The sequence below is a fragment of the Bufo bufo genome, chromosome 9 (genome assembly GCF_905171765.1).
Source record: "Bufo bufo chromosome 9, aBufBuf1.1, whole genome shotgun sequence".
In the NCBI taxonomy this organism is placed as follows: Eukaryota; Metazoa; Chordata; class Amphibia; order Anura; family Bufonidae; genus Bufo; species Bufo bufo.
Window position 1 is genome coordinate 113,202,653 of NC_053397.1, and position 26,704 is coordinate 113,229,356.

At 42.5% G+C, this 26,704-nt stretch overlaps 1 protein-coding gene across 6 annotated transcripts in view; it reads right to left on the bottom strand.

The window, feature by feature from the left end:
* The window catches only part of C9H1orf112 (chromosome 9 C1orf112 homolog), a 605,884-nt gene that overhangs the window by 195,440 nt on the left and 383,740 nt on the right, over positions 1-26,704 (bottom strand). For 5 of the 6 annotated variants that reach the window (XR_005774249.1, XM_040407709.1, XM_040407710.1 and 2 more), the window contains one exon: positions 16,307-16,402. The exons of the other annotated variant lie outside the window; for it this stretch is intronic. Coding sequence is in view for 4 of the 5 variants with exons in the window: in XM_040407709.1 (XP_040263643.1) it covers positions 16,307-16,402 (96 nt within the window). In the remaining variant the exon portion in view is untranslated. The remainder of the gene's footprint in view (positions 1-16,306; positions 16,403-26,704) is intronic. 6 annotated transcript variants of the gene reach the window in all.

A 26,704-nucleotide genomic window follows, 5' to 3' on the forward strand; every position in this document is an offset into this window, starting at 1 on the left:
TTAGACATTTATATTCCAGACTTCTTCTCACGCTTTAGGGCCCCTAGAATGCCAGGGCAGTATAAATACCCCACATGTGACCCCATTTCGGAAAGAAGACACCCCCAGGTATTCCGTGAGGGGCATATTGAGTCCATGAAAGATTGAAATTTTTGTCCCAAGTTAGCGGAACGGGAGACTTTGTGAGAAAAAAATTAAAAATATCAATTTCCGCTAACTTGTGCCAAAAAAAAAAAATTTCTATGAACTCGCCATGCCCCTCATTGAATACCTTGGGGTGTCTTCTTTCCAAAATGGGGTCACATGTGGGGTATTTATACTGCTCTGGCATTCTAGGGGCCCCAAAGCGTGAGAAGAAGTCTGGTATCCAAATGTCTAAAAATGCCCTCCTAAAAGGAATTTGGGCACCTTTGCGCATCTAGGCTGCAAAAAAGTGTCACACATCTGGTATCGCCGTACTCAGGAGAAGTTGGGGAATGTGTTTTGGGGTGTCATTTTACATATACCCATGCTGGGTGAGAGAAATATCTTGGTCAAATGCCAACTTTGTATAAAAAAATGGGAAAAGTTGTCTTTTGCCAAGATATTTCTCTCACCCAGCATGGGTATATGTAAAATGACACCCCAAAACACATTCCCCAACTTCTCCTGAATACGGCGATACCACATGTGTGACACTTTTTTGCAGCCTAGGTGGGCAAAGGGGCCCATATTCCAAAGAGCACCTTTAGGATTTCACAGGTCATTTACCTACTTACCACACATTAGGGCCCCTGGAAAATGCCAGGGCAGTATAACTACCCCACAAGTGACCCCATTTTGGAAAGAAGACACCCCAAGGTATTCCGTGAGGGGCATGGCGAGTTCCTAGAATTTTTTATTTTTTGTCACAAGTTAGTGGAAAATGATGATTTTTTTTTTTTTTTTTTTTCATACAAAGTCTCATATTCCACTAACTTGTGACAAAAAATAAAAAGTTCCATGAACTCACTATGCCCATCAGCGAATACCTTGGGGTCTCTTCTTTCCAAAATGGGGTCACTTGTGGGGTAGTTATACTGCCCTGGCATTCTAGGGGCCCAAATGTGTGGTAAGGAGTTTGAAATCAAATTCTGTAAAAAATGACCTGTGAAATCCGAAAGGTGCTCTTTTGAATATGGGCCCCTTTGCCCACCTAGGCTGCAAAAAAGTGTCACACATCTGGTATCTCCGTAATCGGGAGAAGTTGGGGAATGTGTTTTGGGGTGTCATTTTACATATACCCATGCTGGGTGAGAGAAATATCTTGGCAAAAGACAACTTTTCCCATTTTTTTATACAAAGTTGGCATTTGACCAAGATATTTATCTCACCCAGCATGGGTATATGTAAAAAGACACCCCAAAACACATTCCTCAACTTCTGCTGAATACGGAGATACCAGATGTGTGACACTTTTTTGCAGCCTAGGTGGGCAAAGGGGCCCACATTCCAAAGAGCACCTTTCGGATTTCACAGGTCATTTACCTACTTACCACACATTTGGGCCCCTAGAATGCCAGGGCAGTATAACTACCCCACAAGTGACCCCATTTTGGAAAGAAGAGACCCCAAGGTATTCGCTGATGGGCATAGTGAGTTCATGGAAGTTTTTATTTTTTGTCACAAGTTTGTGGAATATGAGACTTTGTATGAAAAAAAAAAATAAAAAAAAAATCATCATTTTCCACTAACTTGTGACAAAAAATAAAAAATTCTAGGAACTCGCCATGCCCCTCACGGAATACCTTGGGGTGTCTTCTTTCCAAAATGGGGTCACTTGTGGGGTAGTTATACTGCCCTGGTATTCTAGGGGCCCAAATGTGTGGTAAGGAGTTTGAAATCAAATTCAGGAAAAAATGAGGAGTGAAATCCGAAAGGTGCTCTTTGGAATATGGGCCCCTTTGCCCACCTAGGCTGCAAAAAAGTGTCACACATCTGGTATCCCCGTACTCAGGAGAAGTTGAGGAATGTGTTTTGGGGTGTCTTTTTACATATACCCATGCTGGGTGAGATAAATATCTTGGTCAAATGACAACTTTGTATAAAAAAATGGGAAAAGTTGTCTTTTGCCAAGATATTTCTCTCACCCAGCATGGGTATATATAAAATGACACCCCAAAACACATTCCCCACCTTCTCCTGAGTACGGAGATACCAGATGTGTGACACTTTTTTGCAGCCTAGGTGGGCAAAGGGGCCCATATTCCAAAGAGCACCTTTCGGATTTCACTGGTCATTTTTTACAGAATTTGATTTCAAACTCCTTACCACACATTTGGGCCCCTAGAATGCCAGGGCAGTATAACTTCCCCACAAGTGACCCCATTTTGGAAAGAAGAGACCCCAAGGTATTCGCTGATGGGCATAGTGAGTTCATAGAACTTTTTATTTTTTGTCACAAGTTAGTGGAATATGAGACTTTGTAAGAAAAAAAAAAAAAAAAAAAAAAAATCATAATTTTCCGCTAACTTGTGACAAAAAATAAAAAGTTCTATGAACTCACTATGCCCATCAGTGAATACCTTAGTGTGTGTACTTTCAGAAATGGGGTCATTTGTGGGGTGTTTGTACTGTCTGGGCATTATAGAACCTCAGGAAACATGACAGGTGCTCAGAAAGTCAGAGCTGCTTCAAAAAGCGGAAATTCACATTTTTGTACCATAGTTTGTAAACGCTATAACTTTTACCCAAACCATTTTTTTTTTACCCAAACATTTTTTTTTTATCAAAGACATGTAGAACTATAAATTTAGAGCAAAATTTCTATATGGATGTCGTTTTTTTTTGCAAAATTTTACAACTGAAAGTGAAAAATGTCATTTTTTTGCAAAAAAATCGTTAAATTTCGATTAATAACAAAAAAAGTAAAAATGTCAGCAGCAATGAAATACCACCAAATGAAAGCTCTATTAGTGAGAAGAAAAGGAGGTAAAATTCATTTGGGTGGTAAGTTGCATGACCGAGCAATAAATGGTGAAAGTAGTGTAGGTCAGAAGTGTAAAAAGTGGCCTGGTCTTTCAGGGTGTTTAAGCACTGGGGGCTGAGGTGGTTAATAATCGCTCCCTGTTCTACAAACTGCTTGGGCACAGGGAGAGCCCTCCGTTTTTGACGAATGGAATACCTATGATAGTTCATTCTCGTCTTGACATCACAAATGGTTTCCCCCACATATAAAAGATTGCAGGGTCAGGACAAAAGGTAGACGACAAATGAACTATCACATGTAAGGAAGTGTCGTATTTAAAACTGAAAATTCAATATCGGGTGCATAAATTTCAGCATATAGCTGCAATTCATGCAATTCAAGCACGGATAACATCCATACTTTTTGCGACCGATATAGGTCTGAACAGAGGCCCTGTCTCCAGCTACCTCTGCTCTGACCAATTTGTCCCGAAGACTGTCAGTTCTCCTATATAACATGAGGGGGGATACAGCAAATTCTTTAACATTACGAAAATTGCTATTCAGTATCGACCAGTTTATTAAAGCAGCGTGAGATAATGTGGATCCATCGGTTACGTACATTGAAGCCTGATGGCCTTAATGCAGAATGTAGATGGGAATTGTGTGGATAGAGTGTGCGGTGGCTCATCGAACATGGGGGCTCTGAATGGTCTTGTCTGGTGTGGGGGATGTATAACAGTGCTAATTTTGAACCAACTGTATTTTTTCACAATTTTGATATATATCTCTCGCTTTTTTCAGAGTTTTGGACAAGCTTAAGGACCCTTTGTCTACTGTAGTGAGCAATGCCACTGGTGGACCCGCTGAGCCCGCTGGTGTGGCAGTGACTTTTGCATGAAGATCAGGTGGACCCCGGCGGGTGTCTTCTGGGATGTGTCACATGGTGCATGATGTGAATATGGATATAATCTACATAACTCGTGTTGTTTCGATGGTGGCTATGAATGCTTTGATACTGACCATAAGCCTTGATGCTAGTCAGCATAAGTTTAGCACACCATGGATAGGTGTATGTAGATGGGAAGGGTTTATCCCATTGGAGCTGCACCAGCTTGGTTTCGCGGTGTGGGGGAGGGCCGAGGGTGATGCTTCAGGCGCCCTGTGGCTGTTATTGCTAACGCGGTGTCGAGCGTGGTCATCCCTTGTCCCCCCCCTTACACACTGAGACAAAGTCATTGTCCGTACCGGGATATGTATCCCAGGTTACCATGGTCACTGACACGCCCCCCCATGCGGTGTGACTGCGACCGTGTCACATGACCTTGCCCTCCTCCCTCCGCTGCTGCGCGCACAATGCGCTCCAAAGTATATATATATATATATATAAAAAAAGAAAAAAGAAAAAAGATGGCAGCACCGTCACAGAAAAAAGGGAATGGAGGGTGCAAAAAGCCCAATGTGGATAAAAGCCAATCCAATAATGCAGACGTAGAAAAAGGGCAGCACTCCAATAAATAAAATAGCAAAAAACTTTATTTACCCATAAGGCTGTAGCGACGTTTCGGCTCTAACACAGGAGCCTTCCTCAAGCAGTGTGTACAGATCAAGATCCAAACATATATAGTGTTATAGCTAGCCATAGCCAATTACATGTTAAGTGAACATAATTAATAAATAAAACAAAATACAGAATACATCATACATGTGAATACAGATAAAATCAGCAATACAATGTGGTTCAATCGTGGTGCACCTGATTGCTTAAAAACTATTACCATAAATATAAAACTTAGTGAGATATTTCTATAATTACATAGTTGATAGTATAATCAGTGTCAACTGTAGATGATTAAATAAAGTGTCACGTGCTTACTATTACAGGTGGTGCATATTGAGGATGCAGGATGAGGGTCGGTTGTGGTCGCTGCTAACATGTGCGGTCCGGCGTGCCCAGGTCCCCACTGCGCATGCCAATACGACGTGTAATACATGTTGCCGGCCAGTATCAATACGACGTGTAATACATGCTGCCGGCCAGTATCAATCTCGTCACCTGACGCATATGCTCCTACGTCACCGCACCAAGACGGCCATTATGGATAAGGGCAAACAGCCCATTCTGTCGCCCTGACGATCATGCTGACAATTTAATCCGATGCAGTGTGCTCCTACGTCACCGCACCAAGACGGCCATTATGGATAAGGGCAAACAGCCCATTCTGTCACCCTGATGATCATGCTGACAGTTTAATCCGGTGCAGTGTGGAATCGGGATGTACTGGCATGGGACAATGCCAGAGTGTCAGGAGTGGCTGAGTGGGCTCGGCTGAGGGATACCACAACAATGAAGAGTGGATCCGCCAGCCGTGACCACAGAGCGGCCGCGCATCCGTACGCAAATACAGAGTCGCGGCCGCTCCGATCAAACCCACCTGTCGCCACAACCTGTCGCCACAACATTCAGAGGGCTCTCCTCTTAACCCCTACCACACATGCAACGGAAAATAACAAAAACAGTCTTCTGGAGGGAACATGGAAGTCGCTTTTCGCATAGACAATGGTATCAAGGCATCACGATCGCACCGTCAGCATGAAGGCCACACCGCCCATCATCACCCCAAACTCGCAGCATAACACCTGTAAATATAAAGATAAAGTGTGAGCATAAGTGCACGGAAGGGAATACAAAACATACAATATTAAAAGACTATTAGAATAAACGAAGATTTATGTATAGTACACACAAGTCACATAATCAACACTGGGACAATCGACATTAAAAAATACAAAGATAGAGGGCAAGACACGCCACTAACCGACCCCAACCTTGTAATCCACATTGAGACCATGTGGATGGAGGGAGTCCAACGTGTAGATCCATTTTAATTCTCGCTTTTTTAAAAGGCTAGTCCTGTTGCCACCTCTCCTAGGCATTGGTACATGATCAATGATGCAAAATCTTAGGTCTTTCTCAGTGTGTTTCTGGTTGGCAAAGTGTTTAGATACTGGTAAATCCAGTCTTTTTTTCCTGACACTAAGTCGGTGATTGTTGAATCGTGTCTTAAAATCAGTTGTCGTTTCACCGACGTACAACAGATTACAAGGACAAACGATAACATACACAACAAAACTGGAGTCACAGGTCAGATAATGTCTCATCTGATATGAAACCCCAGTCCGTGGGTGCATGAAAGCTCTACCCTTAAGAATGAATTTACAGTTTACGCAGGACAAACAGGGAAAACAGCCGACACTGGCACCTGTCAGGGTCAGCTGTCTCGCTGTCTTCAGGGTTCCCACGTCTGCCCTTACCAATTGGTCCTTGAGACTCTTGGACCTGCGGTAGGACATGATCGGAGGAGAGTGGAATTCCTTAACTGTATCTAGACAACCGCCCAATATACCCCAGTGACGCCGAATAATGTTACTTATGTCGGCGCTCTGTTCACAGTGGGTGGAGATAAATGGAATCCTAGTCATCTGTTTTTGTTTTGCCTTCCTTTTTAGAGTGTCATCCCTGTTCAGTTGACTGACCAATTTCTTTTGTTCCTGTAATAGCTTAATTGGATACCCTCGTTTCTCAAATTTATGTAACAGTGTATCCAAGGTATTGTTGGATGCCACAGGGTCAGAAACGATACGTTTAACCCTCAAGAACTGGGAGTATGGGAGGGATTTAACCATGGACCTAGGGTGATTACTGCTGTAGGTCAGTAGCGTGTTCCTGTCGGTTGACTTAGTAAATAATTCTGTCTGCAATTTACCATCCGACAGGATCACGCGAGTGTCCAAAAACTGCATTTCAACCCAGGAATGCACCAAAGTGAACTGTAGTGCCCTATCAATTCCATTGAGGAAACTGTGAAAATCACAGAGTTGTTTGGCATCACCTGTCCAAATGAGGAAGACGTCGTCTATGTACCGCCACCACGCCCTAACATGTTGGAAGTGGTGGCTTCCATAGACGACGTCCTCCTCAAACCTGCGCATAAAGATATTGGCGTAAGTTGGGGCCACATTGGACCCCATCGCCACGCCCTGTTCCTGCACGTAGTATGAATCTTGAAATAAGAAATAATTGTGCCTAAGCACAATCTCCAACAAAGATAGTACAAAATGTTGGGAACCATCAGTGAGTGTGGATTTATCCAACATTGAACCGACCGCAGCCAATCCCTTTTGATGATCTATTGATGTATAAAGTGAAGTTACATCAAACGATGCAAGTATCACATCAGATACATCAACAAGATCAACATCCTGTAATTTAAGCAAAAAGTCGCTGGTATCACGAATATATGAGCTGCCCCCACAAGCGAAACTGCACAGAACTTTATCAAGGAAGATGGCCACATGGCTGAAGATTGAATCGGAGCCCGAAACGATAGGGCGACCAGGGGGATCGACGAGGGACTTGTGGATCTTGGGCAACACATAAAGCACCGGAGTGACAGGATGTGTTACAGTAAGGAAATCCACAAGTCCCTCGTCAATAACCCCCGTATGCAGAGCCTCCGTCAATACATTTTCAATCAATTCAGCAACCTTGAACCTCGGGTCAAAATCAATGTGACTATAGACGGTTCTGTCACCCAATTGCCGCTTGATTTCGGCAATATACTTCTGGGTGTCAAGCACGACCACCGCGCCGCCTTTATCGGCGGCCTTAATGGTAAGTTCATGGTCGAGTTTTAATTCTTTAAGAGCAACCATCTCTTCCGCCGTCACATTGGGATGACCAAAAGGTTGTACAGATTTTATCGCCTTTAATCTCTGAATGTCAGATTTAACGGCAGCCATATACGCCTCCATTGCAGGCTCATTAACAACTGGATTGAAGGTGCTTCTAGTTGAAAGATCGAACATGCCAAGAGAGAAATCACTCATCTTGGCATGCTCGATCCTTCCCCTATTCTGGAACCAGATTCTCAACTTGATAGCACGAAAGAAATTATACAGGTCAAAATCAAGTTCGAACCAGTCCGCAGTGGTTCGTGGGCAAAAAGAAAGCCCCTTACTTAATACACTCACTTGGGCGTCAGTCAAATTTTTTGAAGAAAGATTCACCACGGTTACTTCTTCCTCGACGGGTTGTTCCTGCCGGGAGGACGGGGTCTGTTGTTGCGCTGCTTTTTGTTGTCGCCTGTGTCTACGGCCTCCACGCCGGATGCGTTGTCTCCGGACAATTCTGTCTCCCTCAACCCTAAAAAAGCCTGGTCAGCAGAAGAGGCATCTTGAGTAGATTTCTGTTTCGGGCTCCGATTCAATCTTCAGCCATGTGGCCATCTTCCTTGATAAAGTTCTGTGCAGTTTCGCTTGTGGGGGCAGCTCATATATTCGTGATACCAGCGACTTTTTGCTTAAATTACAGGATGTTGATCTTGTTGATGTATCTGATGTGATACTTGCATCGTTTGATGTAACTTCACTTTATACATCAATAGATCATCAAAAGGGATTGGCTGCGGTCGGTTCAATGTTGGATAAATCCACACTCACTGATGGTTCCCAACATTTTGTACTATCTTTGTTGGAGATTGTGCTTAGGCACAATTATTTCTTATTTCAAGATTCATACTACGTGCAGGAACAGGGCGTGGCGATGGGGTCCAATGTGGCCCCAACTTACGCCAATATCTTTATGCGCAGGTTTGAGGAGGACGTCGTCTATGGAAGCCACCACTTCCAACATGTTAGGGCGTGGTGGCGGTACATAGACGACGTCTTCCTCATTTGGACAGGTGATGCCAAACAACTCTGTGATTTTCACAGTTTCCTCAATGGAATTGATAGGGCACTACAGTTCACTTTGGTGCATTCCTGGGTTGAAATGCAGTTTTTGGACACTCGCGTGATCCTGTCGGATGGTAAATTGCAGACAGAATTATTTACTAAGTCAACCGACAGGAACATGCTACTGACCTACAGCAGTAATCACCCTAGGTCCATGGTTAAATCCCTCCCATACTCCCAGTTCTTGAGGGTTAAACGTATCGTTTCTGACCCTGTGGCATCCAACAATACCTTGGATACACTGTTACATAAATTTGAGAAACGAGGGTATCCAATTAAGCTATTACAGGAACAAAAGAAATTGGTCAGTCAACTGAACAGGGATGACACTCTAAAAAGGAAGGCAAAACAAAAACAGATGACTAGGATTCCATTTATCTCCACCCACTGTGAACAGAGCGCCGACATAAGTAACATTATTCGGCGTCACTGGGGTATATTGGGCGGTTGTCTAGATACAGTTAAGGAATTCCACTCTCCTCCGATCATGTCCTACCGCAGGTCCAAGAGTCTCAAGGACCAATTGGTAAGGGCAGACGTGGGAACCCTGAAGACAGCGAGACAGCTGACCCTGACAGGTGCCAGTGTCGGCTGTTTTCCCTGTTTGTCCTGCGTAAACTGTAAATTCATTCTTAAGGGTAGAGCTTTCATGCACCCACGGACTGGGGTTTCATATCAGATGAGACATTATCTGACCTGTGACTCCAGTTTTGTTGTGTATGTTATCGTTTGTCCTTGTAATCTGTTGTACGTCGGTGAAACGACAACTGATTTTAAGACACGATTCAACAATCACCGACTTAGTGTCAGGAAAAAAAGACTGGATTTACCAGTATCTAAACACTTTGCCAACCAGAAACACACTGAGAAAGACCTAAGATTTTGCATCATTGATCATGTACCAATGCCTAGGAGAGGTGGCAACAGGACTAGCCTTTTAAAAAAGCGAGAATTAAAATGGATCTACACGTTGGACTCCCTCCATCCACATGGTCTCAATGTGGATTACAAGGTTGGGGTCGGTTAGTGGCGTGTCTTGCCCTCTATCTTTGTATTTTTTAATGTCGATTGTCCCAGTGTTGATTATGTGACTTGTGTGTACTATACATAAATCTTCGTTTATTCTAATAGTCTTTTAATATTGTATGTTTTGTATTCCCTTCCGTGCACTTATGCTCACACTTTATCTTTATATTTACAGGTGTTATGCTGCGAGTTTGGGGTGATGATGGGCGGTGTGGCCTTCATGCTGACGGTGCGATCGTGATGCCTTGATACCATTGTCTATGCGAAAAGCGACTTCCATGTTCCCTCCAGAAGACTGTTTTTGTTTTTGTTATTTTCCGTTGCATGTGTGGTAGGGGTTAAGAGGAGAGCCCTCTGAATGTTGTGGCGACAGGTTGTGGCGACAGGTGGGTTTGATCGGAGCGGCCGCGACTCTGTATTTGCGTACGGATGCGCGGCCGCTCTGTGGTCACGGCTGGCGGATCCACTCTTCATTGTTGTGGTATCCCTCAGCCGAGCCCACTCAGCCACTCCTGACACTCTGGCATTGTCCCATGCCAGTACATCCCGATTCCACACTGCACCGGATTAAACTGTCAGCATGATCATCAGGGTGACAGAATGGGCTGTTTGCCCTTATCCATAATGGCCGTCTTGGTGCGGTGACGTAGGAGCACACTGCATCGGATTAAATTGTCAGCATGATCGTCAGGGCGACAGAATGGGCTGTTTGCCCTTATCCATAATGGCCGTCTTGGTGCGGTGACGTAGGAGCATATGCGTCAGGTGACGAGATTGATACTGGCCGGCAGCATGTATTACACGTCGTATTGATACTGGCCGGCAACATGTATTACACGTCGTATTGGCATGCGCAGTGGGGACCTGGGCACGCCGGACCGCACATGTTAGCAGCGACCACAACCGACCCTCATCCTGCATCCTCAATATGCACCACCTGTAATAGTAAGCACGTGACACTTTATTTAATCATCTACAGTTGACACTGATTATACTATCAACTATGTAATTATAGAAATATCTCACTAAGTTTTATATTTATGGTAATAGTTTTTAAGCAATCAGGTGCACCACGATTGAACCACATTGTATTGCTGATTTTATCTGTATTCACATGTATGATGTATTCTGTATTTTGTTTTATTTATTAATTATGTTCACTTAACATGTAATTGGCTATGGCTAGCTATAACACTATATATGTTTGGATCTTGATCTGTACACACTGCTTGAGGAAGGCTCCTGTGTTAGAGCCGAAACGTCGCTACAGCCTTATGGGTAAATAAAGTTTTTTGCTATTTTATTTATTGGAGTGCTGCCCTTTTTCTACGTCTATATATATATATATATATATATATATATATATATATATATATATATATATAAAAAGTTGAAAACTTTGATAAGACCCTTTGGGATTCTAAATCCAATAGGAATACGGAAATGCAGTCTTAAGAATTGCATGTGTTGCAACATGATCACCCAGGGACTAAAGGAGATACAGATTCCCACAGCAACAACAACAAAAAAACACCAGAATGACACGTGGAAAATCAGACACGAACTCCATTGTGGCACTAGAAATGTGATGTATCTCCTTACGTGTCCCTGTAATTTGAAATATGTAGGCAGAACCACGCAGACAGTTAGGGAAAGGTTGAATGAGCATCACTCAAATATCCAACGAGGCATCCTCACTCACAGTGTCTCTCGGCATTATTTTGATAAACATGACAGTGATCCGTCTTCTCTAAGAGTTTCACCTTTAGAACATATCCTATCAACAACTGTGCCGGAAAGAGATGTACTGGATATATGTTCTAAATACACTTTCCCCTTTTGGAAATGAGTCCCTTGAGTATTCTAATTACTAGATCCCCTCTCCCTTCCTTTTAGCCGCGAGTATGATTATAATACCCATCTAGCAACCTATGTCCTCAGCTCTATACCCAAAATCCACGTGACAGGTTCCCTTTAAGTGTAGGTAAAAGTGATGCAGACGCCTGCAACAACAGAAATCTATAGACTTGTCAAACTAGCTACCGCCATAGTGTAGCAACTCCTTCTGAAGGGGAGAATGTGGTTATTAGAGGAATGCACAAGTGGCCAGAGACTGGCGCCAGTAAAAGGAGTGTGATGTGTATGCCCATTACGATAAAGGTACCAAAAAAAATAACATCAGAACAGGAACTCCAGAGCAGTAATACACTAACCCAAGAAAGGGCGAGTGCAACTACTCTTCTTGTGGAAGGGGAAAAGTAGAGAGTGAGTTGCGTCTCAGTAACAAATCAGTTACTAGAGGAGACAGCACAACCGCTCGGTCTGGTGTTGGGAGTAATGAAGTCATCTCACAGCACAAGAACTGCATAGGAATGTCTGCTACAGCAGGACGTCAGTGCAACAATTCAATCTCCTAAGAAGGACAATGCTAATGTTGTCACAGTATAACTTGTTAGCGCAAATGCCCCAGTTCTGAAGGGAACAATGCGGTAGACAAGTGCCATAGAAACTAGAAGGTTAAGCCAGGTGAAGAACTAGTGCACACTAGAAGTGAGTAGACTATCAGCTATAGAATGCCATGCCATTGCAAATACCTGGTCTGTTGATGGAAGTAATGCAAACCATAAGTGGACTTGTCAACTATGGCACCAAGTGCCAGGATAAAGATGACACCTGTTGGAGCTACAGCATCTATTGGCAGCGTAAAATGAGCAAGAAACCCATCTGAGAGGGAAATGCAATTACCACACCTAGGACTAGCCTGAATGTTCCACCTATAGAAGAGGGAATGTTGCAGAAGCTACAACATACAATGCCAAGGCTGATACTCCTCAAGGAGTAGAGGATAATTTGGTGGAAACTACAGATCCAGTGTCCAGTTCAAATGTGTGAGGAAAAAAGTAACGCGATTGCCATTACTGCTTTTGGGATGACCGCCAAAATTCCCTCTGAGAAGGGGGTCATACAGTAGTAGCCATGGTATCTATGGCTAGCACAAATACTGCACCAGTGAAGGGGTGATACAGAAGTAGCCAAATGTATCTAGGGCTAGCGTAAATATTGAACCTGAGAAAGGGGGGGGGGCATACAGCAGCAGCCATAGTATCTAGTGCTAGCATAATACTCCACTTGAGAAGGAGAAGAGCTAGAAGTGGATAGAGTATGCAGAGTCAGTACTAGGGATCGACCGATTATCGGTTTTACCGATATTATCGGCCAATATTCACAGGGGAGAAGGAAGCAGTCTCCCCCTCCCCCTGTGCTGCCGCCATTGAGGAGAGAGGACAAGAGAAGGGGAGGGGCTGTGGCCACTGCGCCACCAATGAAGAGAAATCTCTCATTAATTCATATACAGTAGGCGGGTGCTGGCTGCAGAATCACATAACCGGCTCCCGACCTCTATGAGCGGTAGCTGCGATCTGCGGTAGTTAACCCCTCAGGTGCCGCGGATCGCAGCTACCGCTCATAGAGGTCGGGAGCCAGCTATGTGATTCTGCAGCCAGCTCCCGCCTCCTGTATATGAATGAATGAGAGATTTCTCTTCATTGGTGGCGCAGTGCGCCCCCCAGTATTAATCATTGGTGGCGCAGAGCGCCCCCAAGCCCCCGAGTAGTAATCATTGGTGGTGCAGTGCGCCCCCCACCCCCACCCCAGTATTAAAAACATTGGTGGCGCAGTGCGCCCCCCCACCCAGTATTAATTATTGGTGGCAGTGGCCACAGGATCCCCTCTCCCCTGCTCCTTCGATCGGAGCCCCAGCAGTGTAAGTCTGGGGCTCCGATCGGTTACCATGGCAGCCAGGACACAATTGAAGCCCTGGCTGCTATGGTAAGCTCCATGCTGCTGTGTGCACAAAGCACAGAGCAGCAGGGACAGTGTGAGCTCCTATTCACCCTGATAGAGCCAGGGCTCTATCAGGGTGAATAGGATAAGGGTTCTAGTCCCTAAGGGGGCTAAAAGTTAGTAAAAAAACAAAACAAAAAAAAACACCAATATATTAAGTATAAAGGAAAAAGAAAGATTTACAAAAAAAAGAAAAAATACACGTTAACAATAAACATATTACTTTTCAGCAGATTTGTGTAGGAATTTATTTATTTTTAAAAAAAATGAAAATTCCCAGAATATCAGTATAAATTATCGGCTATCGGCCTGAAAGTTCACAAATTATTGGTATTGGCCCTAAAAAATCTATATCGGTCGATCCCTAGTCAGTACAATACTTGACCTGCCAACATGTTTAATGTGGTAGTAACCACAGTGGTCTGTTCAAGTGCAGATGTGCCCCTTATTTAAGGTGTCAATGACAATGACTAACATTGTAAAGTATTGACAGGGCAAGACATTAGGCTGAGGACAGAGCTGTGTCCAAGTCTATCTACTGTACATATGTGTATTATACACACTCTGTAATATAGCTTCATCACACTGAGTTCTGCTCAGAAAGCTAATCCACATATTATTGCTGGATTCAGAGGCACAATATATGTTGATACAGACACCAGTAATACATGTTAGCTTATAAGCATAGAAAAAACAAGTATCTGTATGCGGTAATGCTATAGCTTGGTGGTACGGTGGTTTATACTGTATGTAGACATCAAGTCCCAGGAGAGATATAGGTTTTCTTTAAATTTTTTATTTATTTAACCATATTAAAAGGCTATACTATAATAAATAATATATAATCATATAAGGCCTTACTATACTGAGAATAGTTTTATTTTTTGCTAAAACCTATTACCTGTTTATTTACAGACACAATATATGATTATAAAGAAACCAGTAATATTTATTAGCTTTCTAGAGAAAATTATGATGACAAATTATGGGATAAATGTGGAAGAAAAAAAATATCTGAAGAAAAAAACAAAACTTCAAAGTCTCTCCTGAGATTCAAATTAGAGAATTCTACGTGCAAAACCAATAGCTTAAAGCAAACCTTTCACCTCATTTTCACTTGTTAAACTAGCCACTGTACCTTATAGATTATATTGAATGTGTTGTTATCCATGTTAGTGCCGCTTTCCTGCACTTTTTATTCATAAAAAAACCGTCTTATAAAGTTCTGATTTCTGCTCCAACAGTCAGGCAACAAGTCAAGGGGGTAGCCCTTCCCTCTCCTCTGGCCGTACCTCCCCTGCCCTAACGCCGCCTCTATGCTTCGTGATTGACAGCCGGCTCAGTCGCCGGGACGGCGCTTCTGAATGCTGCGCATGCGCCGTCCTCCTCATTCGCCGCGCGATCCCGTCTTTCTGGGGCTCACGATGATCACTGGCTTGCAATCTGCGGCAAGTCTACAGTGATCACGTGGGGCACTTGGAGCCTGAAGATAGTGGAGCGCGCGCACGGGAGGGAGAGCAGACAGGCAGGCATCGCGTACGGCGCATGCGCGATCCTGTTACATGGTCGCGCTTCTGTCTGCCAGAAAGACGGGATCGCGCGGCGAATGAGGAGGACGGCGCATGCGCAGGATTCAGAAGCGCCGTCCCGGCGACTGAGCCGGCTGTCAATCACAAAGCATAGAGGCGGCGTTAGGGCAGGGGAGGTACGGCCAGAGGAGAGGGAAGGGCTACCCCCTTGACTTGTTGCCTGACTGTTGGAGCAGAAATCAGAACTTTATAAGACGTTTTTTTTATGAATAAAAAGCGCAGGAAAGCGGCACTAACATGGATAACAACACATTCAATATAATCTATAAGGTACTGTGGCTAGTTTAACAAGTGAAAATGAGGTGAAAGGTTCGCTTTAACCTCTAAGCTATAGTATTACCACAGAAATCCATGTTTTTTTCTATACTCATAAGCCAACACATATTACCAAATTTTTGCGCCCGGAGGATGGTTAGGAAGATGAAAAATGGCAGGGTCTTGATCGGGTTAACTGGGAAACAAACAGAACACTCAAATGGTGCACTCTTTTTCATCTTTTTAGCTGCAGATCCGTTGATTCTCAAACTCCTCTTCTTCCATCTAAGATAGTCTCCTTGAACACCGCTGGCCAATCCAAGAGCAGGGCTCGACAAGTAGGAAATTGTTTGGGCTATCAATGCAGCAAGCACCAGATAGCATGAGAAGCTGTGAGGCCATCTTGGATCGCAGAAAAAGAACCTGAGAATTAGTGGATCTGCAACTAAAATGATGAAACAGAGGTCACCATTTAAGTGTTCTGTTAGTTTCCCAGTTACTGTAAACTTTTTTCTTGAACTGGAGTGTTGTTTTAATAAATCTCTGGCCCTCCATGCACCAGAAAGTGAAATCTCAGCTACCAGTGAGCTGGTGTAGATTTATGCTATATTGACACCAGTTTCTGACATAAAAGATTATAAATTGCAGTCCATGGGAGGTCAAACCCCCTCTACTCAGCCTTGTACATGGAACAATAACTTTGCAGAAAAGTTTTTTATGTGGCACAAAAGAGCTAAATATTTTCAACTTTTTTTTACGCCAGATGAGTGGCCTGAGACATATTTAACAGTGAACCAGTGCATGAGACTTCTAAAATATTGTATATTTCAATAAAATAGTATTTTTTAACTACTAGGTAGATCATTGTGTACCTGTTTTAGCATGGCAGGTTCTACTTTTTTCATAATAAATGCAAACAAATCCAAAAAAAGGCATATCATTTCTAGTAAAAAAGGTTGTCCAGAGATCTGTAAAAAATAAATTAAAATGTTTTAATCTCATAAACACTTTTGATACATCTTCCTCCATAAGAATGTTTCCAAAATGAAAAGAGCTGTTTTACACAAACAGCATTGTCTTTATGTGCAACATTTCAGGCACTTCTAAAATATATTTTTCAAAGTTTTTCTATTAGGTCTCACATCATAAGTACGGATTGTGCCAGGATCTGTTCAGGAAAATATTTATGGTTTCTGCATGCAAGTTAGTCCTCTTGCACTTGAACGTTGGGCATCCGTTCCGTGCATTTGGGACTGCAATTTGCGGTCCCCAATGCACGGGCAACATCCGTGTGGCGGCCAGGACGGATCGAGACCCATTCAACTTGAATGGGTCTGTGATTCGTCCGCACCGCAAAGAAATAGAACAAGTTCTTTTTTTTGCGGTGCGGAGGCATGGACAGAAAAGGTAGTGCTTCAATGGGGTTCCGATCCGTGCTTCCGGTCTGCATCTCCGTGATTGCGGACCATTACAAGTTGAATGGGTCTCGATCCGTCCTGGCCGCCGCGGACCCGCCGTTTGTGGAACACAACGTTTGTGTGCAAGAGGCCTTAAACAGTATTTTTTTCTCTGATTGGGTTCAGTGTGTGTGTTTTTTCCATCCGGATTGTATCCGGAATGAATGCGTTTTTCATTTGAGTGAAGAAAAACACAGTCTACATCTCCTAGCAAACATCAGTTAATTGCATTGCATCTGGATGCCTTCTGTTTTTCACACACATCCCGTTCAATTTTATTGAGCCAGAACTGCATGAAGGATGCACAATATAGAACATGTTGCAGTTTTTCCTGGACACGAAGATGATGCATGAAAGACTATGCTCATGTACCCAGACCTATTGAAATTAATGGGTCAGGATTCAGACCAGATACTAAACACTAATTACACGCATTGCATCTGGATGGAAAACTTGCTCGTGGGAAAGCGCCCTTAAATTAATAAATCATTATTTCTATATAACCAATATTGTATTCCTTGATGTATCACTTAAAAAAATTGTCACATGAAAAATATTCTACATTTTTCAAACCAGCACCTGGATCTGAATACTTTTGTAATTTCATGTAATTAAAAATGTATTATAGCTACTGGGTTATTTAATTAAATACATCTGTATTGCCTGATTGGAGTTGGGAAGGAATTTTTTATTCCCGTAAAGTGGGGAAAAATGGCTTCTACCTCACAGGTTTTTTTTTTTTGCCTTCCTCTGGATAAACTTGCAAGCAGGATGACAGGCCGAACTGGATGGACAAATGTCTTTTTTCGGCCTTATGTACTATGTTACTATGTATAGCACCACCTGCTGTTTGCTCTTTCTCTAATTTCTCTGTCCTGAGACAGAAGAGTAAAGAAAAAAGGAAAAAAAAATCAAGTGCCGCCTAGCTGCTACCAAAATACATGTATATGAGATATGCACAAAGTTTAAAATAAAGTATATAAAAGATGCATAGAGTGAGTTAGGGGACTTTAGTACGCTTAAAAATAAGAACTGAAAGTAAGTAAATACCCCTTACTAATAGAAGGGAGAACCCTTAGTATTCAGTAACCATATGATTAAACCATCTGACATCTGGTAGATAGTATTAAATGGGGAAACGCTAGAAAATATTCAGAAAAACGTATAAAAGGTGATATACACCACACTCTCTTCACCAGGGACGGGTGTGATGGGATAAAGCTCAAGACACCTAAAACAACCACCTCCCTCACCTGGCTCTCTTGTAGAATAGCTGGAAGATACGGCAGTCCAATGCTTAGTACTTCTGGTATATTCCTTTAATAAATCAGTCAGGTAGGCTCAACGCGTTTCGGGGAATGACAAACCCCTTCCTCAGGAGTAGATAAGGTATTAAGCATATACAGAGTATTTTCTGAAACATACATCTAAATATAGCATATGACACTCATTCAAACGGAAGGCGTTTTTGGTGCCAAAAAAATAATCACTGTCACTTCCGGTCGGGTAAGTGACATCAGTAGTAAAATTTAAAAGATAACAGAACAGATAAATGATTGTAAGCACAGAATATAAAATATATAGTGGATGGTACGAATGTTGGCCCTATTAGGAAATGTAGGGAGAACAGGAGAATGTTACCTCTCGGGGCGCGGGCAGGCGGAGACTGTAGTTCCAGTGTGGGGAAAGCATCAGCCGGAAGTGCGTTCCACCTCGGCATATGTCAGGGTTTCCGGCAAATGAGCCGCAGATACCAGGAGGGGCGGGGTTAGCTTAGAGGTTCCTGTTAATGGAACGCAGATGAAAGAGAGGCTTGGATATTCTATACTTCGGAAAGCCATACAGAGCCGAAGTATCTATAACGGATTGAAAGAGATTATAATGAAGTGCATAAATAATAGAAAATAAAAAGTAGGAAATAGAATATAGAAATTGTCCAACTATTTTAAAAAATGTAACTAAAATAGAGTATGTACGTCAGTGTGAAGAGAATCAGACTAATAGGACTGATGGGTTAATGGACATAATGGAAGAAAAAATAAAAAAATATAAAAATAAAATCTTTCATATAATAAAAAAAACATGAAAATAAATACACTTTAGCTAAAAAATAGTACACTTTAGATTAAAATTTTATGCTAAAGCTATTATATATATGTTTAAAAAAACATATATAATAAAAAAAATATAATAAATAAATATAAAAAAAATATATATATATACACTGCTCAAAAAAATAAAGGGAACACTTAAACAACACAATGTAACTCCAAGTCAATCACACTTCTGTGAAATCAAACTGTCCACTTAGGAAGCAACACTGAGTGACAATCAATTTCACATGCTGTTGTGCAAATGGGATAGACAACAGGTGGAAATTATAGGCAATTAGCAAGACACCCCCAATAAAGGAGTGGTTCTGCAGGTGGTGACCACAGACCACTTCTCAGTTCCTATGCTTCCTGGCTGATGTTTTGGTCACTTTTGAATGCTGGCTGTGCTTTCACTCTAGTGGTAGCATGAGACGGAGTCTACAACCCACACAAGTGGCTCAGGTAGTGCAGCTTATCCAGAATGGCACATCAATGCGAGCTGTGGCAAGAAGGTTTGCTGTGTCTGTCAGCGTAGTGTCCAGAAACAGACTCCATGAGGGTGATATGAGGGCCCGACGTCCACAGGTGGGGGTTGTGCTTACAGCCCAACACCGTGCAGGACGTTTGGCATTTGCCAGAGAACACCAAGATTGGCAAATTCGCCACTGGCGCCCTGTGCTCTTCACAGATGAAAGCAGGTTCACACTGAGCACATGTGACAGACGTGACAGAGTCTTGAGACGCCGTGGAGAACGTTCTGCTGCCTGCAACATCCTCCAGCATGACCGGTTTGGCATTGGGTCAGTAATGGTGTGGTGTGGCATTTCTTTGGAGGGCCGCACAGCCCTCCATGTGCACGCCAGAGGTAGCCTGACTGCCATTAGGTACCGAGATGAGATCCTCAGACCCCTTGTGAGACCATATGCTGGTGCGGTTGGCCCTGGGTTCCTCCTAATGCAAGACAATGCTAGACCTCATGTGGCTGGAGTGTGTCCGCAGTTCCTGCAAGACGAAGGCATTGATGCTATGGACTGGCCCGCCCGTTCCCCAGACCTGAATCCAATTGAGCACATCTGGGACATCATGTCTCGCTCTATCCACCAACGTCACGTTGCATCACAGACTGTCCAGGAGTTGGCAGATGCTTTAGTCCAGGTCTGGGAGGAGATCCCTCAGGAGACCGTCCGCCACCTCATCAGGAGCATGCACAGGCATTGTAGGGAGGTCATACAGGCACGTGGAGGCCACACACACTACTGAACCTCATTTTGACTTGTTTTAAAGGGCTTCTGTCACCCCACTAAACATTTTTTAGTGGGGAAGACAGGTACGGCGCAGGCACCAGAATTTGAATGCAAACAGGGCCAGCAGAGAAAGATCCCGTCTGCTGGCCCTGTCAATCAACATGCGGAGGGGGTGTCTTTAGGATAGGAGGATGCGGCTGCTACCAGCAAGTAGCCGCCCTACTTGCTGGTAGCAAGGTAATTTGAATATTTAAAAAGTACATTTTTAACAGAATCTGCTGAACCAAAATGATTAATTACAGTATGTATGCATAAATCGCAGTATAGGGATTATAAGTAACCAAAAAAATATATAACAGTTTAGTGGGGTGACAGAAGCCCTTTAACCACTTCAGCCCCCTAGCTTAAACACCCTTAATGACCAGGCCACTTTTTACACTTCTGCACTACACTATTTTAACCGTTTATTGCTCGGTCATGCAACTTATCACCCAAATGAATTTTACCTCCCTTTCTTCTCACTAATAAAGCTTTCATTTGGTGGTATTTTATTGCTGCTGACATTTTTACTTTTTTTTTGTTATTAATCGAAATTTAATGATTTTTTTTGTAAAAAAATGACATTTTTCACTTTCAGTTGTAAAATTTTGCAAAAAAACGACATCCATATATACATTTTTCTCAAAATTTATTGTTCTACATGTCTTTGATAAAAAAAAAATGTTTGGGTAAAAAAAAAAATGGTTTGGGTAAAAGTTATAGCGTTTACAAACTATGGTACAAAAATGTGAATTTCCGCTTTTTGAAGCAGCTCTGACTTTCTGAGCACCTATCATGTTTCCTGAGGTTCTACAATGGCCAGACAGTACAAACACCCCACAAATGACCCCATTTCGGAAAGTAGACACCCTAAGGTATTTGCTGATGGGCATAGTGAGTTCATAGAACCTTTTATTTTTTGTCACAAGTTAGCGGAAAATGATGATTTTATTTATTTATTTTCTTACAAATTCTCATATTCCACTAACTTGTGACAAAAAATAAAAACTTCCATGAACTCACTATGCTCATCACGAAATACCTTGGGGTGTCTTCTTTCCAAAATGGGGTAACTTGTGGGATGGTTTTACTGCCCTGGCATTTTAGCGGCCCAAATGCGTGCGAAGTAGTTTGAAATCAAAATCTGTAAAAAATGGCCGGTGAAATCCGAAAGGTGCTCTTTGGAATGTGGGCCCCTTTGCCCACCTAGGCTGCAAAAAAGTGTCACACATGTGGTATTGCCGTACTCAGGAGAAGTTGGGCGATGTTTTTTGGGATGTCATTTTACATATACCCATGCTGGGTGAGAGAAATATCTTGGCAAAAGACAACTTTTCCCATTTTTTTATACAAAGTTGGCATTTGACCAAGATATTTATCTCACCCAGCATGGGTATATGTAAAATGACACCCCAAAACACATTGCCCAAATTCTCCTGAGTACGGCAATACCACATGTGTGACACTTTTTTGCAGCCTAGGTGGGCAAAGGGGCCCACATTCCAAAGAGCACCTTTAGGATTTCACAGGTCATTTTTTACACATTTTGATTTCAAACTACTTACCACACATTAGGGCCCCTAGAATGCCAGGGCAGTTTAACTACCCCACAAGTGACCCAATTTTGGAAAGAAGACACCCCAAGGTATTCCGTGAGGGGCATGGCGAGTTCCTAGAATTTTTAATTTTTTGTCACAAGTTAGCGGAAAATGGGGTCACTTGTGGGGTAGTTATACTGCCCTGGCATTCTAGGGGCCCTAATGTGTGGTAAGTAGTTTGAAATAAAAATGTGTAAAAAATAACCTGTGAAATCCTAAAGGTGCTCTTTGGAATGTGGGCCCCTTTGCCCACCTAGGCTGCAAAAAAGTGTCACACATGTGGTATCGCCGTATTCAGGAGAAGTTGGGCAATGTGTTTTGGGGTGTCTTTTTACATATACTCATGCTGGGTGAGAGAAATATCTCGGCAAAAGACAACTTTTCCCATTTTTTATACAAAGTTGGCATTTGACCAAGATATTTATCTCACCCAGCATGGGTATATGTAAAATGACACCCCAAAACACATTGCCCAACTTCTCCTGAGTACGGCGATACCAGATGTGCGACACTTTTTTGCAGCCTAGATGCGCAAAGGGGCCCACATTCCTTTTATGAGGGCATTTTTAGACATTTGGATCCCAGACTTCTTCTCACGCTTTAGGGCCCCTAAAATGCCAGGGCAGTATAAATATCCCACATGTGACCCCATTTTGGAAAGAAGACACCCCAAGGTATTCAATGAGGGGCATGGCGAGTTCATAGAAATAATTTTTTTTTGGCACAAGTTAGCGGATATTGATTTCTATTTTTTTTTCTCACAAAGTCTCCCTTTCCGCTAACTTGGGACAAAAATTTCAATCTTTCATGGACTCAATATGCCCCTCACGGAATACCTTCGGGTGTCTTCTTTCCGAAATGGGGTCACATGTGGGGTATTTATACTGCCCTGGCATTCTAGGGGCCCTAAAGCGTTAGAAGAAGTCTGGAATATAAAGGTCAAAATTTTTTTACGCATTTGGATTCCGTGAGGGCTATGGTGAGTTCATGTGAGATTTTATTTTTTGACACAAGTTAGTGGAATATGAGACTTTGTAAGAAAAAAAAATTATAATTTCCGCTAACTTGGGCCAAAAAAATGTCTGAATGGAGCCTTACAGGGGGGTGATCAATGTACGGGGGGTGATCAGGGAGTCTATATGGGGTGATCACCCCCCTGTCATTGATCACCCCCCGATAAGGCTCCATTCAGATGTCCGTATGTGTTTTGCGGATCCGATCCATGTATCCGTGGATCCGTAAAAAACATACGGACGTCTGAATGGAGCCTTACAGGGGGGTGATCAATGTCAGGGGGGTGATCAGGGAGTCTATATGGGGTGATCACCCCCCTGTCATTGATCACCCCCCTATAAGGCTCCATTCAGATGTCCGTATGTGTTTTGCGGATCCGATCCATGTATCCGTGGATCCGTAAAAAACATACGGACGTCTGAATGGAGCCTTACAGGGGGGTGATCAATGACAGGGGGGTGATCAGGGAGTCTATATGGGGTGACCACCCCCCTGTCATTGATCACCCCCCTATAAGGCTCCATTCAGATGTCCGTATGTGTTTTGCGGATCCGATCCATGTATCCGTGGATCCATAAAAAACATACGGACGTCTGAATGGAGCCTTACAGGGGGGTGATCAATGACAGGGGTGTGATCAGGGAGTCTATATGGGGTGATCACCCCCTGTCATTGATCACTCCCCTGTAAGGCTCCATTCAGACGTCCGTATGTGTTTTGCGGATCCGATCCATGTATCCGTAAAAAACATATGGACGTCTGAATGGAGCCTTACAAGGGGGTGATCAATGACAGGGGGGTGATCAGGGAGTCTATATGGGGTGATCAGGGGTTAATAAGGGGTTAATAAGTGACAGGGGGGGGTGTAGTGTAGTGTAGTGGTGTTTGGTGCTACATATTACTGAGCTGCCTGTGTCCTCTGGTGGTCGATCCAAACAAAAGGGACCACCAGAGGACCAGGTAGCAGGAATATTAGACGCTGTTATCAAAACAGCGTCTAATAAACCTGTTAGGGGTTAAAAAAATCGCATCTCCAGCCTGCCAGCGAACGATCGCCGCTGGCAGGCTGGAGATCCACTCGCTTACCTTCCGATCCTGTGAACGCGCGCGAGATGACGCGTATATGCGTGACTCTGCGCAGGGCTGCCGCCTCCGGAACGCGATCCTGCGTTAGGCGGTCCGAAGGCGGTTAAGGACATTACATCAAAGTTGGATCAGCCTGTAGTGTGTTTTTCCACTTTAATTTTGAGTGTGACTCCAAATCCAGACCTCCATGGGTTGAAAAATTTGATTACCATTTTTAAATTTTTGTGTGGTTTTGTTGTCCGCACATTCAACTATGTAAAGAACAAAGTATTTCAGAAGAATATTTAATTAATTCAGATCTAGGATGTGTTATTTTTGTGTTCCCTTTATTTTTTTGAGCAGTGTATATAAAAAGATACATATATATAAAAAAAATATACATTCAGTAGTATAAACACTGATAGTAATAGGGGAAGAGAAAAAAAAAAAGGGAAGGGGGAAAAAACTACAGCAGGGAACATCATAAAAAGTAATTATTTAATATTTTGTGTACTCTAAGCTTTCGTTTAAACCAAAGGGTGTCAGCGTATTCATGCGGTAAATCCAGAACATTTCTTTTCTGGCCAGATTCTGAAATGAGGATGGGACCCATTCAAGTGCAGTAACCTTCAGGAAATGTGGGTTACCATCATGTATTTCCGAGAAATGTCTAGATACACTGTGGGTCAATACTTTCCTTTTTATATTAGACCGGTGTTCATTCATGCGTTCTCTGACCGTCTGATTCGTTCTACCTATATATTTGAGTTGACAGGGGCACTCCAATAGGTAAATAACATCTTTTGTGCTGCAACTCAAATGATGTTTAAAGATAAAGGGTTCCTGTGTGTCAGGGATATTTATTTCCTTCCTCCCGTGTACAATCATCTTACAACATTTGCACCTGGTTCTATTGCATTTGAAGACATCTAGGGGGTCATCCTTAGCTACCGTAGGTCCCACCAGGTCTCTATAGGTATTTGTTTGGCCGTATTTTCCTTTCAATTTAGGACAAGAAGGAGCTAATATATTTTTCAAAGTAGGGGCTCGTCTGAATGTTAGAGAAGGAGTGGAGGGAAGGGTTTTCCCTAATATAGGGTCTTTCTGTAGGATAGGCCAATGTTTGGCTAGTATCTCCCTAATCTTTTTGTGTTCTATGTTGTATCTGGTGACAAGATTGGATTGAGTATCCAATTTTTTGTTAGTATGCTTTCTCTTGTCGCCATTCTTGGGTTTGAGAGACTCTTCCTGGTCTAATTGCAATATCCTTTTCTCAGATCCTACTATAAGCGATTTAGGATAGCCTTTCTCTTGAAAACGTTTTTTTAGGATTGTTAGTTGTGTCTCAAGAGTCTGATCCTCTGAACAATTCCTTCTCAGGCGTTTCATCTGGCTGAAAGGAATGTTCTTCTTCCATTTCAGGTAGTGACAACTAGTAAAATCTAAAAAACTATTGGCATCCACTTTTTAAAAAAAAGTTTTTGTCGTGATTTTATTATTAGTGCAATTAAGACAGATGTCTAAAAATATTGCTTCTGTCGGATGATGTTCCAAACTGAAGGATAAACCCCAGTCGTTAGTATTAAGTACATTAAAGAAGGCTATAAGTATCAGTGCCCTACCAGATAAAAATAATGTCGCCAATATAACGACGATAAAATTTAATCTTAGGGTTATGCAGAAGATTGTCCGGGCTTAGACATGTTCTACACCGTGGGACATGTTGACTAATCTCTCAATTTTAAAATCAGTTTGAGGATTTAGTATTACTGCAGAGTGCACCTGTGTTCGTTATTGTTTTGTTATATTGTTATATTAATTATTACATCCGCACTTGTTACCTTGTGTAGGATGTCTATTGTGGTACTTGTGGTTCGCTGCGGGCATCCTCCATTGTATGCATTTTGCTGGGGATTGCCATTAGCAACGGGCCACAAATGCAGGATCTGCTCCCCTATATATATGCACAACTGCATGTGGGTTTGAAGCACCTCCTGCTAATGCCAACCTGTCTTCTTATGCAGAAGATTGTGTAATTCTTCGAAAAGACCCATTGGCGTACGAAGGCGCAAATTTCGTCACCATCGCGGTCCCTTTCTGTTGGATAAAAAAATTCTCATTAAAAGTGAAATAGTTGTGGTTAAGTATAAAATCGATCCCCTTACAAATAAATTATTTTTGTGCATTAGGTAATGTTAAGTCACCTTCCAAAAAATGTTTGATTGCCATTAGGCCTAAGTCATGTTTGATATTGCTGTAGAGGGAGGTAACGTCAAGGGTAACCCAGATGTAATTCTCTTTCCACTGTATATTCTTTAAGAGGTTGATCAGATGAGAAGAATCTCTCAAAAAAGACGGTAGTGATTGTACATATTTTTGGAGAAAAGAAAAGAATCCACATAAGCCGAAAGATTGGTAGTGAGGAAATCTATCCCTGATATAATGGGTCTACCTGTTTTTTTTTTTTACACTTTTATGTATCTTGGGCAAAAAATAAAAAAATGGCAGTGGCCGGATGGAAAGGAATAAGATATTGTTTTTCCTTTTTATCTAAAATCCCTGAGGCATAGCCTTGCTCAATTAATGTTGTAAGGGATTTTTTTAAAATATCTGTCTGGTCCCCATCCAGGGTTCTATAGTACTCTGGGTCTGTGAGTATTTTATTAGCCTCTTTCAGATAGTACTCAGTATCCATAATTACAACCCCCCCTTCCTGGTCAGCATTTTTTATAATAATTTCATTATTGCTTTTCAAGTTCT